The sequence below is a fragment of the Narcine bancroftii genome, chromosome 12 (assembly GCF_036971445.1).
Source record: "Narcine bancroftii isolate sNarBan1 chromosome 12, sNarBan1.hap1, whole genome shotgun sequence".
Taxonomy (NCBI): domain Eukaryota; kingdom Metazoa; phylum Chordata; class Chondrichthyes; order Torpediniformes; family Narcinidae; genus Narcine; species Narcine bancroftii.
In genome coordinates, this window is record NC_091480.1 from 55,177,110 (window position 1) to 55,196,841 (window position 19,732).

Here is a 19,732-nt window from a genome sequence, read left to right on the forward strand (position 1 = left end):
GGCACACGAACCATGGGTGTAAAGGGTGGGGCCAGTACTGCGCGCACTCCACGTCCTCCCCCTCCACGTCCTCCCCCTCCACGTCCTCCCCCTCCACGTCCTCCCCCTCCACGTCCTCCCCCTCCACGTCCTCCCCCTCCACGTCCTCCCCCTCCACGTCCTCCCCCTCCACGTCCTCCCCCTCCACGTCCTCCCCCTCCACGTCCTCCCCCTCCACGTCCTCCCCCTCCACGTCCTCCCCTCCACGTCCTCCCCCTCCACGTCCTCCCCCTCCACGTCCTCCCCCTCCACGTCCTCCCCCTCCACGTCCTCCCCCTCCACGTCCTCCCCCTCCACGTCCTCCCCCTCCACGTCCTCCCCCTCCACGTCCTCCCCCTCCACGTCCTCCCCCTCCACGTCCTCCCCCTCCACGTCCTCCCCCTCCACGTCCTCCCCCTCCACGTCCTCCCCCTCCACGTCCTCCCCCTCCACGTCCTCCCCCTCCACGTCCTCCCCCTCCACGTCCTCCCCCTCCACGTCCTCCCCCTCCACGTCCTCCCCCTCCACGTCCTCCCCCTCCACGTCCTCCCCCTCCACGTCCTCCCCCTCCACGTCCTCCCCCTCCACGTCCTCCCCCTCCACGTCCTCCCCCTCCACGTCCTCCCCCTCCACGTCCTCCCCCTCCACGTCCTCCCCCTCCACGTCCTCCCCCTCCACGTCCTCCCCCTCCACGTCCTCCCCCTCCACGTCCTCCCCCTCCACGTCCTCCCCCTCCACGTCCTCCCCCTCCACGTCCTCCCCCTCCACGTCCTCCCCTCCACGTCCTCCCCCTCCACGTCCTCCCCCTCCACGTCCTCCCCCTCCACGTCCTCCCCCTCCACGTCCTCCCCCTCCACGTCCTCCCCCTCCACGTCCTCCCCCTCCACGTCCTCCCCTCCACGTCCTCCCCCTCCACGTCCTCCCCTCCACGTCCTCCCCTCCACGTCCTCCCCCTCCACGTCCTCCCCCTCCACGTCCTCCCCCTCCACGTCCTCCCCCTCCACGTCCTCCCCCTCCACGTCCTCCCCTCCACGTCCTCCCCCTCCACGTCCTCCCCCTCCACGTCCTCCCCCTCCACGTCCTCCCCCTCCACGTCCTCCCCCTCCACGTCCTCCCCCTCCACGTCCTCCCCCTCCACGTCCTCCCCCTCCACGTCCTCCCCCTCCACGTCCTCCCCCTCCACGTCCTCCCCCTCCACGTCCTCCCCCTCCACGTCCTCCCCCTCCACGTCCTCCCCCTCCACGTCCTCCCCCTCCACGTCCTCCCCCTCCACGTCCTCCCCCTCCACGTCCTCCCCCTCCACGTCCTCCCCCTCCACGTCCTCCCCCTCCACGTCCTCCCCCTCCACGTCCTCCCCCTCCACGTCCTCCCCCTCCACGTCCTCCCCCTCCACGTCCTCCCCCTCCACGTCCTCCCCCTCCACGTCCTCCCCCTCCACGTCCTCCCCCTCCACGTCCTCCCCTCCACGTCCTCCCCCTCCACGTCCTCCCCCTCCACGTCCTCCCCCTCCACGTCCTCCCCCTCCACGTCCTCCCCCTCCACGTCCTCCCCCTCCACGTCCTCCCCCTCCACGTCTCCCCCTCCACGTCCTCCCCCTCCACGTCCTCCCCCTCCACGTCCTCCCCCTCCACGTCCTCCCCTCCACGTCCTCCCCCTCCACGTCCTCCCCCTCCACGTCCTCCCCCTCCACGTCCTCCCCCTCCACGTCCTCCCCCTCCACGTCCTCCCCCTCCACGTCCTCCCCCTCCACGTCCTCCCCCTCCACGTCCTCCCCCTCCACGTCCTCCCCCTCCACGTCCTCCCCCTCCACGTCCTCCCCCTCCACGTCCTCCCCCTCCACGTCCTCCCCCTCCACGTCCTCCCCCTCCACGTCCTCCCCCTCCACGTCCTCCCCCTCCACGTCCTCCCCCTCCACGTCCTCCCCCTCCACGTCCTCCCCTCCACGTCCTCCCCCTCCACGTCCTCCCCCTCCACGTCCTCCCCCTCCACGTCCTCCCCCTCCACGTCCTCCCCCTCCACGTCCTCCCCCTCCACGTCCTCCCCCTCCACGTCCTCCCCCTCCACGTCCTCCCCCTCCACGTCCTCCCCCTCCACGTCCTCCCCCTCCACGTCCTCCCCCTCCACGTCCTCCCCCTCCACGTCCTCCCCCTCCACGTCCTCCCCCTCCACGTCCTCCCCCTCCACGTCCTCCCCCTCCACGTCCTCCCCCTCCACGTCCTCCCCCTCCACGTCCTCCCCCTCCACGTCCTCCCCCTCCACGTCCTCCCCCTCCACGTCCTCCCCTCCACGTCCTCCCCCTCCACGTCCTCCCCCTCCACGTCCTCCCCCTCCACGTCCTCCCCCTCCACGTCCTCCCCCTCCACGTCCTCCCCCTCCACGTCCTCCCCCTCCACGTCCTCCCCCTCCACGTCCTCCCCCTCCACGTCCTCCCCCTCCACGTCCTCCCCCTCCACGTCCTCCCCCTCCACGTCCTCCCCCTCCACGTCCTCCCCCTCCACGTCCTCCCCTCCACGTCCTCCCCTCCACGTCCTCCCCCTCCACGTCCTCCCCCTCCACGTCCTCCCCCTCCACGTCCTCCCCCTCCACGTCCTCCCCCTCCACGTCCTCCCCCTCCACGTCCTCCCCTCCACGTCCTCCCCCTCCACGTCCTCCCCCTCCACGTCCTCCCCCTCCACGTCCTCCCCCTCCACGTCCTCCCCCTCCACGTCCTCCCCCTCCACGTCCTCCCCCTCCACGTCCTCCCCCTCCACGTCCTCCCCCTCCACGTCCTCCCCCTCCACGTCCTCCCCCTCCACGTCCTCCCCCTCCACGTCCTCCCCCTCCACGTCCTCCCCCTCCACGTCCTCCCCCTCCACGTCCTCCCCCTCCACGTCCTCCCCCTCCACGTCCTCCCCCTCCACGTCCTCCCCCTCCACGTCCTCCCCCTCCACGTCCTCCCCCTCCACGTCCTCCCCCTCCACGTCCTCCCCCTCCACGTCCTCCCCCTCCACGTCCTCCCCCTCCACGTCCTCCCCCTCCACGTCCTCCCCCTCCACGTCCTCCCCCTCCACGTCCTCCCCCTCCACGTCCTCCCCCTCCACGTCCTCCCCCTCCACGTCCTCCCCCTCCACGTCCTCCCCCTCCACGTCCTCCCCCTCCACGTCCTCCCCCTCCACGTCCTCCCCCTCCACGTCCTCCCCCTCCACGTCCTCCCCCCTCCACGTCCTCCCCCTCCACGTCCTCCCCCTCCACGTCCTCCCCCTCCACGTCCTCCCCCTCCACGTCCTCCCCCTCCACGTCCTCCCCCTCCACGTCCTCCCCCTCCACGTCCTCCCCCTCCACGTCCTCCCCCTCCACGTCCTCCCCCTCCACGTCCTCCCCCTCCACGTCCTCCCCCTCCACGTCCTCCCCCTCCACGTCCTCCCCCTCCACGTCCTCCCCCTCCACGTCCTCCCCCTCCACGTCCTCCCCCTCCACGTCCTCCCCCTCCACGTCCTCCCCCTCCACGTCCTCCCCCTCCACGTCCTCCCCCTCCACGTCCTCCCCCTCCACGTCCTCCCCCTCCACGTCCTCCCCCTCCACGTCCTCCCCCTCCACGTCCTCCCCCTCCACGTCCTCCCCCTCCACGTCCTCCCCCTCCACGTCCTCCCCCTCCACGTCCTCCCCCTCCACGTCCTCCCCCTCCACGTCCTCCCCTCCACGTCCTCCCCCTCCACGTCCTCCCCCTCCACGTCCTCCCCTCCACGTCCTCCCCCTCCACGTCCTCCCCTCCACGTCCTCCCCCTCCACGTCCTCCCCCTCCACGTCCTCCCCCTCCACGTCCTCCCCCTCCACGTCCTCCCCCTCCACGTCCTCCCCCTCCACGTCCTCCCCCTCAAAAGATGCTCACAAACTCAAGCTAGACAAGGCTGACAGCCACCGACCTGAACGTCGGTCTGCCCTCATTGCACATGAACTCCTCAGACTTGACATCGACATAGCCGCTCTCAGTGAAGTCCGCCTGGCAGATGTAGGTAGCCTCCAAGAACGCGGCGCGGGCTACACACTCTACTGGTCTGGCAAGCCTTTGGATGAACGACGCCTATCTGGTGTAGGCTTCATGGTCAAGAGCTTCATTGCCTCCAAACTCGAAAACCTTCCGACAGGCCTCTCGGACCGAATCATGTCCATGCGACTCCCCCTTCAAAACAAGCGTCACATCACCTTCATCAGTGTCTATGCTCCAACCCTCCAGGCGGAACCAGCAGAAATGGACAAGTTCTACACCGACCTGCGCAACCTCATCCAACGCACCCCTACAGCCGACAAGGTTGTCATCCTGGGCGACTTCAACGCATATATATTATATATATATATATATATAAATAAAAGACTTTTAAATGTTAACATTTCAAAGTATATCTAAATGCATATGTTTCAAATACAGTGACCACTTACTAACAAAAGAAGAATTATCATGTAAAGTGTAAGTAATTTTTTCCATAATAACACATACTTTCAATTCATTATGCCAATGAGCTATATTAATCTCAGTATCATCTTTCCAAGTACTTGCAACACATTTACACGCTACTGATAATACCAAATGTACAAAAGCAATTTGAATTTTATCCAATTCCATTCTCCTTAACGAATAGAAATTTCCCAACAAGAAAATCATTGGATCTAACGGTAGTATAAAATTATATAATTTCTCCAAAACTACTTAAAGTTCAATCATTTTGGCAAGGAATTAAACACAATTCCATACAGCATGTAAAAATGTTCCAATACATGAACCACATCTAAAACAAGAATCCAAATGACTAAATCCATTTTTTTTAAAAACTTTTCCGGGGTCAAATACAATTGATGTAAAAAATTATACTTAACCATTCCATAGCACACATTGGTCAATTTAATTACATTGTCTTGACACATACTTGCCCAATCTTCTTCAGGAAAAATAAACACTAAATCACTCTCCCATTTAAGTTTAGATTTTTCCCAATCTGACTTATCCATACGGTCTTGTAACAAATTATACATAACTGGAAATATAGCCCTTTTCGGTATAGAGGAAATCAAAGATTCAAATCTCGACAAAGTAGGTAAAATAATCTCTTTAGAATAATTATCTTTTATCAAAGCTCTAAGTTGATAATACGCAAACGAAGAATTAACAGGTATATGAAATCTTTCTCTCAATTTATTAAAAGAAAGAAATTTCCCCTCTACAAAACGATCTTGTATTGTCTTTATACCTTTAGAATCCCAAGTCTTTAAATGATTGTTAAACATTGAAAAAGGAATAAGCTGATTATTATATAATGGAGTTAAAATTGATCATTTATCTTTCAATCCTAACACCCTGTTTGTTTTGTTTTAATCCAAATCTTTAATAAATGTTTCAATATCGGCATATCATATTGCTGTAACAAATTTAAGTTCCAACGAAATATAAATTCATGTACTTCAAATCTAGGAATACACGCCATCTCCACTTTAGCCCAGCTAGGAGGCTGATCTAGATCCATCAATCTACTAACAAACTTCAACTGGGCCGCTTCATAATAATTTTGAAAATGTGGTAATTGTAATCCGCTCAGTGTATATTTCCATGCAAGTCTATGCAGTGCCATTCAAGCTAATTTACCTTTCCATAAAAACTCTCTCACTGCTTTATTCAAATCTTGAAAAAACCCTTAGAAAGTAAACAAGGTAGTGACTGAAATAAATATTGAATTCTTGGAAAAATATTCATTTTAATACAATTAACCTGACCAATCAAAGTTAATGGAAGATCTTTCCACTTAATCAAATCTGCTTTAATCCATCTTAATATAGGTAAATAATTTAATTGATATAATGATTGATAATTAGTATCCATAAACACACTTAAATATTTAATTTTACTTGTCCACCTTAATTTTGTAATTGTTTTAAATTCAAAATAATCTCCCACTCCAACAGGTAAAATTTTACTTTTGTCCAAATTACTTTATATCCCGATAATTCTCCAAATTTCAACAAGCATTCTTGCAATTATTTCAATGAACGTTCCGGTTTTGTTAAATATATCAACACGTCATTTGCAAATAAATTAATTTTATATTCTTCATTCTTAAACCGCATCCCTCTAATTTCTTCATTTTGTCTAATAGCTTGAGCTAACGGTTCAATAACCAATGCAAATAAGGCTGGTGACAATGGCCAGCCCTGTCGAGTTGAATGGGTCAATTTAAATGGTAAAGAAATCTGTCCATTTGTCACCACCTTAGCCATCGGGTTTGTATACAAAGCCTTAACCCAACCACTTAAAAAAAGGGCCGAATTTAAATTTCTCTAACACCTTGTTCTGGGTAAACTTGTACCTCTCACTTTGTTCATTTTAGATTGGTCAGTGTTTGAGCTACTGAAAGAAAACAGAGACACACACTGAGAGCACTTCAGTTTACACAAATCTTTATTACAAAGTCTTAAGCAGATTTCAAACTACAATATGCAAGCCCTCCCTAATCATACTTAACAATGCCTGGACTGGTCCCAACTGCCAAAGCGAGGCAAGGATGGCACACTTGTAGTAGGTTGCCGGGGCGCCAGTAGCAGCTTCTTCACCTCCCCCGACCGGGACCTTGCTCGTACTCTGGTTATTCTTCCTTCTTGACAAAGGGTGTTCCCACCCCTCGGAGAGTCGAAACTTCAGCAGCAGGACCACAGGCTTATATACCCCAAAAACAATTAATCATGCGCCTACTCCTTCTAACATTTGTCAATCAAAATCAAAACTGAACATACCATTCTACAATTTAGAAGATTAATTATTATGGAACCAGGATGCTACGATTTCCTGGTTTATCTCGTAGATACAAAGACTTATTAAAACTTCTCAGGCTTTGCAATGCCATGCTATCCTACATTTAGGAAAGAACAATTAATCATGCGCCTACTCCTTCTAACATTTGTCAGTCAAAATCAAAGCTGAACATACCATTCTACAATTTATTATGGAACCAGGATGCTATGATTTCCTGGTTTATCTCGTAGATACAAAGACTTATTAAAACTTCTCGAGCAAGACAGGTTGTGTCCAATTCGTCAATTTCAGAGTGTTGCATTTGACAACTGCTTTCCCTGGGCCTCACAGTGGAATTCCATTTCAAAGTGTATATTCAGATAAATCCCCATGGCTGAGTTTAATTACATCTGCTAGTTCTGACAGTAAGGTGACCTGAATGTGACCCCAGTGTCGTCAGTTCCACATAAGCAAAAAAGCATGTTGGCACATGCTTTTAATCCTCCATAACACACCTTAAATAAAAAAAATTCCACTCAACCCTATCAAAAGCTTTTTCTGCATCTAATGCCACCACCTAATGGTTAGGTTGCTTTCGGTATGCATTGACCAAAGTAATTAATCGAAGTATATTGTCTGATCCATTTCTATTTTTAATAAAACCTGTTTGATCAATATGTACCAATTTAGGTAAATATTTAGTGAGTCTATCAGCTAATACTTTCACTATAATTTTATAATCCACATTTAATAAAGAAATAGGTCTATACAAAGACATTTTCAATGGATCTCTGTCTTTTTTTGGATTAACAGTTATTAAGGCACTCGAACATGATTCCGGTAACTTCTGATCTTCAGTAACTTGATTCAACACCTCTCCAAATTCATTAGATAAATCATCATTAAAAAATTTATAAAATTCCACAAGGAATCCATCGTCCCCTGGGGACTTTCCATTTGGCATTTCCTGAATAGCTTCCTTAATTTCAAAATCCGTAAAAGGAGATTCTAATTCCTGAACATAAATTCCATCTAATATTTTAATTTAGATAAGTAAGAGTCAATAGAACCATTATCCTGTTTCCCCTCAGAAGTTTATAATTTTTGATAAAATGAATAAAATTGGTCATTAATTTCCTGAGGCTTATGTTATTATTGAAATCTTAATAGCATTAATAATCTGAGACATCTGTTCAGCTTTCAATTGCCAAGCAAGTACTTTATGAGCTCTTTCCCCAACTCATAATTAAGCGCTCAAACTGATAAGTTTGTAAAGTGTTATAATGCAACTTCAACCTCTCCAATGCAATTTTTTAAAATCTTGTTACCCCTTTCTGAAAATCCTTCTCTAACTCAGCAATCTTATTTTCTAACTCTAATCTTTCTGCCATATATTGTTTCTTAACTTTCGTAGAATAACTAATGATCTACCCTCTCAAATAAGCTTTTAAAGCATCCCATATTACAAAATGACTATCCACAGAATTAACATTTTCAGACAGAAATAAAGAAATCTGCTCTTTAACAAAAGTAACAAACTCTTTTTTTTTTGCATTAAACCTCAATCGAAACCACAGACACACTACCTCCAAACTTTCACAAGAAAAAAGTAATAATGAATGATCTGATATAACTCTACTTTTATGTTCAGCTCGTAATACTCTACCTTGTAAATGCGCTGATACCAAAAATAAATCAATTCTAGAAAACGAATCATGTCTCTAAGAATAAAAAGAAAAATCCTTCTCTGTAGGGTTAACTTTTCTCCAAATATCCACCAAATTTAAATCTTTCATTAACACATTAATTTGTGTTGCCATCTTTGATTTCCTTATACTCTTTGGGTTTCTATCCAATAAAAGGTCCAGAACACAATTAAAATCACCACCAACTAAAACATTTTCATTAGATTGAGTTAACAATAAAAGAGCTTCTGAGATAAACTGCTCATCATCTATATTAGGGCCATAAAGATTCAACAAAGTCCACAATTCAGCAAAAATTATACAATTCATTCTTAACACCCTACCAGCATACCCCTCTGAAGATTCCAATTCAAAAGATAAATTTTTATGGATCAAAATCACTACTCCCCTTGCCTTAGAATTAAAAGAAGAAGTGAAAACATGACCAACCCAATCCCTTTTCAATTTCATATGTTCTTTCTCAATCAAATGTATTTCTTGTAAAAAAGCAATATCAATTTTCTTTTATAAAACTATTAATGTAATTATACACTATAAAATAATGCTCCCCTCTACAATTCTTCCAAAAAAGAAAAACTCCCTCAAAAAATAAATAAAAATAAAGTAAAAATAACAAAACAACAACAAAAAAAACACCCAAAGGTAGTAATACCCTAAAAAACTGGGTGTGGTAAAGCCACTAGTGGCAGATGACTGTCAAAGTTTTCAGTGTCATCCACCCCACCCCCCAGCCAGATACATATTGATTATTTAATCAAACACAATCAAATATAGTCCACATATTCAACCCAATGATTCCAAGCCCAATGACTGCTCTGGATCTTCAACATCAAGAAGACTGTGTCAACTCTTCTTTCCTTCCATACTTTCCATTCTGTCAATTCCCATGTCCATTTTCATTTCCATTCACTCTCCTCTTAGGAGATAACGGAGGAGGAGTTCCATTTCTTTGCAATTCCGGCAAAGAATTAGCAAAAACCAAGGCATCGTGATCATTCTCAAAAAATTGAGATTGAAAATTACCATAGAAAATCTTCAAAATTGCAGGATAACAAAAAGCAAACTTGTAACCTTTTTGCCACAAAATATCTTTAGCCATATTAAATTCTTGTCGTCTTCTAATAATCTCCTGACTCAAATCAGCATAAAAGAACACTCTATTATGATGAACCATTAACGGAAATCGATTCTGTCTTGCATTCTGTACTGCCATACGTAGAATCATTTCACGATCTTGATATTTTAAACAATGAATCAAAACTGCTCTTGGTGCTTGTCGAGAAAGCGGTCTTCTTCTCAAAGCCCTATGAGCCCTATCCAATTCCAAACCTCCAGGGAAAGACTCTTTACCCAGCACCTCTGGGATCCAGTGCTTAAAATTTTTTATAGGGTCAGCACCTTCCATATCCTCTGGAAGACCAACTATTTTCACATTATTCCTCCGACTTTGATTTTCCAAAGAATCAATCTTCTTCATTAAATCTCTTTTCTGAATCCCCAAATCTACAAAAGAACCTTCCACTTTTTCCATTTTTCTCTATTTCATTCCACCTGATTTTGACACTCAGAGAAAGCTGTTTCAATTTTCTTAAAATTATCTTGCACAATATCTACTGATTCTATACATTTATTAATATCACTTTTAACTAGTCATTTCCAGCTTCACAGTGACATTTCATCACACAAAGTATTCATTTTTATTTTCATCTCCATAAATCCTTGAGTCATTTGAGTTGTTATTTGTTTTGACATATTATGCATTTGCAGTATTTGACCAGCAATCCCTTCCAAAACAGTAAACACTGAATTCAGTCCAGATTCCAGTTCCACTTTTTGAGATTCACCCTCTTTAACAGCAAGCTCCTCCTCCTGGACGTATTCCAATAAGGTAAGTTCCTCTTCTTCCTCAGTCAGCACAGTTCCCTTAACTGAAGGGCAGCGGGTCTGGACACCTGACCTCTTCAGGATGCTGGCACTCAGGCTCCCCCACAGTGCTGATTTTGTCCAATAGCTCCTGGGCCCGCAATGCCACACGCAGGCCAGGCGAAGCCGTCGGACGTGCAGAGGAGTCTTCCGACACTACTCTGTGCGCCACCAGGCCACCCAGCGAGATCGCGGGTTCGCTGGTCCCCTTATCGGCCGTGCCACCAACGCGCACAACTTTACATGGACGCGGGTCGACAACGGTCGAACTCACCGATGTGCCAGCGCCATCTTGTGGATGCAGGATTGGCGCTGGAGTCAAAATTGAATAGGCTGAAGTCCTCTGAGACTTGGAGACTCCCAACGACGACTCCATGGATTCAGCAATACAGGTAGGCCTCAATTCTTCCGCACTTTTATATGGTAGTTTTTTTCTGAAGCTGAGGTTTAGGCTTTTTCACATTAGATGCCATCATAAAGCACTATTATTTAAATAAATAAATAAATAAATAAATAGACAGTAAGATTTGCAGTTATTTATTTATTTAAAATCGCTTTTAGACTATTAAAAAACCAGGTATTTAATGATCCAGCTGGGGAGAGGTGGAACTCACGTCTTCCTTCTACACCATCTTGCTACGCATGATTCTCATAACACACTACCTATCCAGCTTTGCCTGATCAGCAAACTTAGAATTTTACATTTTTCCTCATCCAAATCATTAATGTCATGAATCCTGTGATTCTTCACTAATTACTAACTTCCACTGCAAAAAAAAAACTCATTTATTTCTACTGTTTCTACAGTCTGTCAAAATTTTTCATCTCAGTACTATGTCCTTTCACTTTACAGAGTTATTTATGCAGGACTTTAAAGTCTTTTTGGAAATCCAAGTACACCATATCCATTGGTTTTCCAACATCTGTTCAACAACTCAAAAACTGTAATTTGTAAAACAGATTTTCCCTTGCATGTTGAATTTGTCCAACCTCACATGTATTATGTATTCTTCATAATAAACTGTAGTATTTTACCCACTACCAATCCTAGGTCCAACCATCTTAGCTATTTCATCAGGACATTCCTTCCATCACAAGATCAAAAGTGGAGATGCTCGGAGATGACTGCTTCATGTTCAATTCCATTCACCACTGTTTTTGGCAAATGAATCAGCTGTGACGGGTTATATCATATTTTATATTATATATAAATATGTCTTTTAAAGAGATAGATTGTGTGGGTTTAGAGTAGGTCACTTCACAAACAGACATTAACACTTCACAAAAGAGATCTCATTTAAAATGCAAGAGCTTTACTCAAGCTGGAATCAGGGACCAGTGATTTTGCAAAAACAATGAAACTGCTTTGCTAAAGAATTTCAAAGGCAGGTGCAAATGCAAGAGTCTAGGCTCAAGAGCTGATAAGATCTTTCAAAGATTGGGTCTGAAGCCTTGGGGGTCATGTGGTTCTGCAAGCAATGATTCTTTGGAGAAAGAAAATTCAGTTCTGGAGTGGCTTTTGAGTCTGCAACATGACAAGCTGGCAAGCTTGGTTGAAAACCCCATTTTGAAAATGGGTTGTGAGGTCTGAATTCAGCCTGTTGAGACACCTTACAAGAGGTCCTTACAAGAGGAAATGGCTGGCTAGAGTGTTTCACCTGAAATAAGGGGAAACAAGAGGAACTCTATGGTGAACTGGAAGAAGAGGTCATCATTTGGAAACCTCTGATGGGGCAAGTTTCTTTGGCAAGACACTGAAGTGACTGATGGAAGTAAATCAGTTTGTGTATATCCAACAAGCAACGAATCTCTCTCTAAAACCAACAAGAACCTTCTTGAGCAGTAACCATTTAACTTTAAGTCTGATGAAAATTCATAAATGTTAAATTCTGGGCACAGTACAAGAATTGCCTAATACCGGTGAACTTGGAGGATGAAAAGTGAGATTAGACTGTGAATTAAAGGATTTTCCTGAACATTACATACATGTGTGCTTAGAATTGGAAAGGGGATAATAAGTTCTAGTATAAATTAAAGTTTGATCTTGTTTTTATGTTTAAAGAAAATTAAAAGCAACTTTTGTTTAAGTAACCATTTGCCTTGGTAAATTTCTATTGCTGCTGGATTTTGGGGTCCTCTGGACTCATAACACAGCCCATACCTGGATGTACCAAAATCCTAACAACATTCAGACAATGGTTGATTATTGGTAACTAACAATCATGTCACTCAAGTATGAAGCAATAACCATCTCAAACAAGAGATTGTGCCTTCAATGGCATCGCCACAGTTCCCCTTTATCAATATATTGGGGGGGGGGAGGGGGGCAGGGTCAGCATTGACCAGAACTGCATTAACACAGCCACATTAACACCAAGGGCAGTTCAGAGGCTAGCCATCCTGCAGTGAGTGACTCATCTAACACCCAAAAGCTCCTCATTACCTATAAGGTTCATAAGGAGTAGATGGAATACTCTCCATTTGCCTGGATGAGGGTAGTTTCAGCAATACAAGAAGCTTAGATAAAGGACAAAGCTCAATCAGCACAAATCTATCAGCCTGCATATTCACTTCCTGCACCTCCATTCACACAGTGGCTACAATTCCCAGACCATTAATAGGTTTATCAAGCTGGATGCATAACCCCTGCTTCGCATAGCTGGGATGGTGAACCAGATTGCACAATACAAGGTGTTCTCCACCATAGACCTCAAGTCTGCAAACCACCAGTTTACCTCTCCCTCAACATAAGCAACTTTCTGCATGTGCACTGGTTAATTATCCATTCTCCCCAAGTTCACCAGTTTTATTCTTGGGATGTTATATTTGTCACATATGAGATAAAGCAAACTGGACTCATGTTCTCAGGAGTTTAGATGAGAGAATATCTCACTGAAATGTACAAAATTCTTAGAGCTTGATTGGTAAGATGTCAAGTGAATGTTTCCCTGGCTGAGGTGTTCAAGGACCAGGTGTCACTCTGCCAAAGCAAAAAAAAACATTCAGGACAGAAGAGAAGAACATTTTCACCCAGAGCGTGGTGAATCTTTGGAATTTTCTTTCCAAGGGGTATATCTAACAGAATAAACAAATTTTGATATTAAAGGCATATAGATACATGGGATTAGTGTAAAAGTGGCACAGTGGTAATAGAACAGTCACAATCTTATTGCAGAGAGAAACAAAACAGCCTGCTCCTATTTCTTACACTTTTAGGTTCTGTATTCTTTACTTACATAAGCATAAGTAGAAAATACCCCATATTTGTTAGACAAAGTAAAAGGCAGAGATTCCTCCATTAATAGACTCTGGTTCCCACATCTACCCAACTCAAGACACAGCCTTCTGCCCCCAATTCAACCCAGATCTCAGCTCCTACTTAACCTAAACCATGCAATTACCACCTGAATTAAACAATATTCTTCACAACATTTGCAACTGAAGCTCATATTCAAGAGCTATTTGCTCTAAAATCATCAAGGTTTTGACATCTACTGAAGAAATAGTTATTGGAAACTCTCACTGATCTCTACAAACTCAATATATACTCCACCTTTGATCCAGTCTACCAAATCATATTTTATAGATTCATTGATACATTGGTGTACATACTCAATTAGTAGAAGCTTATCTCTATTTGACATTTAACTTTTAACCAATTTGTTTATCCACATATTTTTTTGGTCCATTTTACTCAATTATCTTTTAACTTGCCGTATTTTGTTTCAAGACCCATGCTAAACTGGACCAAGAACAGAAAAACATTAATACCTACCAACTCAAGCTTGCACAAACCATCAGTATTTCAAAGCCAAAAATCAACATCTCCTTTCCCCTCTACACCACATTTCCAGACCAATGACATTATCAACTTTATTACTCGGTCAACCTTCACTCACATTCAGTTTGAACACTTTGAACCTGTGACAATGAAAAGAAAGCAATACTAACCTATGAAAGCATCAAGTGTGTGTGTTCTGTTAATTTCCCAAACAAAAATATAAATAATCAAAATAAATCATGTTAAAATTGTGAAAACTGAGCTTAATGGGGAACAAAAAAAAAGACAGGTTTGGAGGTAAAAAGTTATAGGAGTTAAGTTGCAATGACCAAATTATCCAAGAGTTGTGTTAGGTATACAAACTAGAAGATGAAAAGCTCAATAGTTATAGGGACAAAATTAATTATGAACCTTGGTTTTAATGCTGGGGAGACGCAACTGAAGAGATTACACATTTGAGTCAAGGAACAACAAGAGCAAAAGGCCCAGTGAATTAAAGTCCAATGACTACACTATTGCTGATATAATAGAAAGAACAAGAGATAGAAACAAGAGTGAGACATGAAAGTCTGCAAACTGTGTGATTGTAGTCAAAACACTGAGATGCTGGTTGATCCCGCAGTGTTCATAGGAAGTAAAGATATATTACCGATGTTTCAGTAATATATCTTTACCGCCTATGGATGCTGCAAGACCGCTGAGTTCCTCCAGCATCTCAGTGTTTTGAAGAGACAGAGAAAGACAATAAAACAAAGAAATAAAACAAAGGGAGAACAAGCAAACTAGAAGAACTTGCTTTTATATAGCCAGGGCTCCAAGCATTTAAAATACTTACTTGAAACCTCTTATAAATAAAAAGGCACTCATTTGCAGATCCTACTAGGAAGTTCATACATGGCTATTAAACAAGAACACAAGCATGGTTTGTCAAAGATGTTCAAGTACTGGAAACAGTGATGAAAAGCTACACTGCAAGGGTCCACAGTCAAAATGGGAGTCTGATATTTCAATTTGGAAAGATAGCATTCAAGAAGTGGACCATAATGAAAGCGAATTTAGGACTGATGTCAGGAGGCTTTCCAACACACAATGATCAATACATGAAATGGATGAAAATGTAGAGGCTCAAATCCTGGAAGAATTTTAGAACTCATTTGAAGATACACTAGGAACATTCCCTCACATATCTTGTAAAACCATCTTTACTGTGCAAGCATGGTATGAGCAACAAATAAAGGTGACTTGACTTGAAAATCAGTGACAAGCACTTAGTGTGAACTCACAAATGGTAAGTGGTTATGAGCTAAACTACTAGAGAGCCATAGAACTGTAATCTCAAGTGTAATATCAAGCTTTTTGCGCACAGAGGAGAAGAAGAACAAAATTTGAGCATTTTAGAGAGGGGAGTACAAACACGTTAATAGTCTTGGAAATGAAAAGCTTATTTTTGCCACTAATGAACACAGCAATGGGGAACAAAAAGTTAGAGTTAAAAACAGTCATTGTCTGATGATTTGTGTTCTGCAGGAAAGCATGGAATAAAAGCATTTTACCTCAGCCACAAGAAGCTTCTTACAGAATCAAGCACCTTTACTTGGTTGGACAAATGAAGAGTAGAGGATAGATAATAAAGTGAGTAGAGAAGATGAATCATCTTTTGTAGCACTTTGCAATATGGCATAGCAAAACACCTTGGTTTCCATTTCTTATAACTTACCACAAACTTCCATGGAAAATAGAGAAAGCTTTCACCAAAACCAAAAAATTATGTTGAAGCTGTGATGCCATCGAACACAATCTCTGAGGCAGACAAAAGTTCCCATTTGGAAGTCGATTTTGGGTTAACTTACCTATCATGCCACAGGCTGGAGTATGCATCAAGAGTCTGAAGAAACAGTGAGAATGGGTCTTTACAGTGTCAAAATCTAGTCATTGAGAAGGAAAAAAAGACAAAAACTTGAAAATCTTATGAAAACATTAAAAAGCACGGCAAACACTCAAAAAACAATTAGAAAAGTCCCTGTAATGTCTTACCATTGAAATGGAGTAAATAGTACATCACTGACAGCATTTAAACTCATTAACAGTAGCATCTACAGCTTCCTCTATATTGTTCAAATGGAAAGAAGGTCCAGTACCAGATCAGGGAAAAACAGTCGACAAACCAATCACCTTTCCAAACAGCAGCATCTCACTTTTTCAGCGATTCTGTATTTGTAACACCCTGTAGTGTGGCAAAACCCAAAAGCTCTCAACAATACAGAGCCTTTAAGAAGGTACGTAACCTTATAGACGGTGCAGAGAGCTCTCCGTGCACAATATATTGCTCACTTTCCAGTGACCTGCTCCACTCAAAACAATAGAATGGAGCTAGAAATAGATAAACATGACACACATAGCAAGAATGCAGCATACTTTCAGATCCCAGGCAGGTGGGAAGAACCAAATGAAATGCATTTCAAAACAAAATATATATATTTTTTAAATCAGGGTTAAAATACGAAAGAGCACAGGTGAAACTTTTATTAAAATATTCATGTTGCACCAAAACAAACCAATCAGAAAACCAACAGTCATAAAGGCTGGCATCTTTGACAGATTCTTGGCTCTGAATTCATCCTCAGCACGCTCAAGGTTAATCTGTAATGTACAGGCATGAGTGATCAGACTCCTTCCCCTCTCCCCCCACCCCCCCCCTCCATCGTTCACTCCCCCCCCCCCCCACCAACCACCAACGGCTGCGAGCCATTCAGCAGCAGTACTCGGGAAGGCAACATATGCACATGACAGAAATATTAAATGTCACTGCCGCATTGACTGGGACAATTTTGCCTTCAAGATGAGAGGAGTTGAAGACAATGGATCAAACGTGAAGCAATGCGAAGAAGTGAGTGCCGAGCCTTCCCGTTTACAATCAGACACAGGGGTTGGAGCCGGAGGCTCGGACACACACACACACACACAACGTACTTCAGAGGTCACCGTACCTGATAACTCAGGGTACATTCAGATTGCTGGCTCCCAGCCGGCATGGCTGAATCTGACAGGAATTATTTTCTCTCTCTCTCACTGGTCGCAGCGGAAAGGTGTCCGATGGCTACAGCGGAGTAAGGGGGGGGGGTGGGGGGGTGGGTGGGGGGGAAGAGAGAGAGATGGTGGCGGTCGAGTGGAAGAGAAAGAGTGGGGCGCGAGGAATGGGCAGCGCGTGCTCAGTCAGTCCTGCCCAACACACCGCGAGCTCAATCCTCGCACCAGCATCAGCACCATCCTTATATCTCCTCCTCTGACTGGGTAGACCGCCGCGGAGCCGACCAATCAGGATCCAGGTCCTTTAATATATGCATAGGGGAGGAGCATTTTGAGAGGCGAGAGATTGATGAGGTGAGGGTTTTTTTTGAAAAAGGCAGCGATTGTAATTTCAATTTATGAACTCCACATAGAAGATGTTATTTGTTATATCAAGGATTTGGATGCAACACCATAAGGAAACCCAAAACCGGTGGTGTTGCAGACAGTGAGGAAGGACGTCTTAAGTTTACCACAGGATCTGGATCAAGTTGGACGGTGGTCAAGAAGAAGCAGCAAACAGAGTTTAACCCTAACAAGTGTGAGGTGTTGCACTTTGGTAGTTCACACCAAGGGTAGGACTTGTGCGGCAAATAGTAGTGCCCTGAAGAATGTTGCACAACAGCGAGGCCAAGGGGTGCAGGTGCAGAGCTCCCTGAAAGTGGCAAATCAGGCAAATATGGTTAAAATTTGCTACAGTTTTACCCACTCACTCAACCTGCCTATATCCTTTTGCAGACATGTCCTGATTCACTGGTTCTCAACCTTCCCCCCCACCCCCCACCCTACTCACATACCACCTTAAGTAATCCCTTACAAACCATAGAGAATCTATGACATCCTATGCCATAAGTGCTCTGTGTTAGTAAAGGATTACTTAAGGTGGTATGTGAGTGGGGGGAAAAATAAAGTTGAGAACCATAGGCCTAGGACTAGAGGGCACAACTTTAGGATCAAACTTTAGGATATGTTTCTCATTAGCCAGGGCATCAAAGGTTATGGGGAGAAGGCTGGGTTGAGTGGGAAAATGGATCAGCCCATGATTGAATGGTGGGGCAAACACAATGGACTGAATAGCCTATTTCTGCTTCCATGTCATGCTGTTATATTTTGAGTTCCTGCTAGTTGCCACAGGCAAAATCATCACCGGAGTCCTCTTCAACCACCACCTCCTCTAGGTGGCTAAAGAACTACACCCCAAGTTGCATTAGTAAAGCACCATGCAGACACTATAGTTGAAATAAAAACACAATGCGGGAGAAACTCAGCAGGTCAAACCATGGACACTTATAGCAAAGATAAAGATGCATAACCAACGTTTCAGACTCGAGTTTCTCCCGCATTGTGTTTTTACCCCCAAGTTGCATTGTGGGTTCTGTCCATGTGGAGGCTTAGTGGCCGTGATCTTCACTGCACAACAACTCCTGCAGCAATGCAGGGAGCAGCACCAACCATGATTCATAGCCTTTCTTAACTTCAACAAAGCTTTTTATTCCATCAATTGAGAAGGACTGTGGAGCATCCTCCTCAAGTTTGTCTGCCCACAGAAATTATTCTTTGTGTTATAATTGCTTCATACAAATAGCGTTCCTAACCAGTGGTTCCACAACAGTCAAGCAAAACTTCATCATAGACCAACAATGTTTTCAATCTTTCTCGCTGCAACTTCCACTTCCACTTCAGCTGACTGCAGAATACAAATGTCACTTGCTCTTGAACACATTCAGAGATTTGAGCTCTGTCATCGTTGACCTTAAACATGGAAGAGAATGGATGTTACAATCAACGTCCACAGAGCAAAGTTCCTCTGTCAACCTGTGCCTTGTGTACAATGTGCCTTCTGACACCCAAAAAGCATTCAAGGCAGATTATTTCCTATATCTTGGGAGCTGCATATCATTGAAGACCATCTGAGGAAAGACTGTTTGAAGATCTAGATTAGTGGGGGTTCTCAACCTTTTTCTTTCCACTCACATACCACTTTAAGTAATCCCTATGCCATTGGTGCTCTATGATTATTAAGGGATTGCTTAAGGTGGTATGTGAGTGAGAAGGAAAGGTTGAGAATCACTGCTCTAGACCCAATTGTTACTGAAATATTCTGCTTGAGAAAAATTGTCATTGGCCCATTTCCTTTCAAGTTATGAAATTGTGAACATAACGAATCAATTAGGCATGATTAAAACAATGGTTTTCAAACTTTTTCTTTCCACTCACATACCACCTTAAACAATCCTTTACTAATCACAGAACACCTATGGCATAGGGAATACTTAAAGTGGTATGTAAGTGGAAAGAAAAAGGTTGAGAACCACTGATCTAGATTAAGGGCATACATTGGGAGCACTTAGAAACCCAGCATAAATGTCAGCTCACAAACTACCAAGCCTCCCATTTCACCAGGCACTTCCTGCCCAAACTGAGGAAGAGTACTGTTCTCTCATCTTAGAACCTGCAAATCCAGAGTGGAAGCAATTCACTCAC

At 45.1% G+C, this 19,732-nt stretch overlaps 1 protein-coding gene across 7 annotated transcripts in view; it reads right to left on the reverse strand.

Moving 5' to 3' along the window:
• Positions 1-19,732, reverse strand: part of LOC138747011 (electroneutral sodium bicarbonate exchanger 1-like) — a 243,218-nt gene that overhangs the window by 211,743 nt on the left and 11,743 nt on the right. For 4 of the 7 annotated variants that reach the window (XM_069905848.1, XM_069905845.1, XM_069905851.1 and 1 more), the window contains exon 1: positions 17,170-17,399. The exons of 1 other annotated variant lie outside the window; for it this stretch is intronic. In XM_069905848.1, coding sequence (XP_069761949.1) covers positions 17,170-17,214 — 45 coding nt within the window. In that variant the 5' untranslated portion in view covers positions 17,215-17,399. Of the gene's footprint in view, positions 1-17,169; positions 17,400-19,732 lie in introns of those variants that run through there. 2 more of the 7 variants (XM_069905847.1, XM_069905850.1) reach the window with 1 other exon arrangement.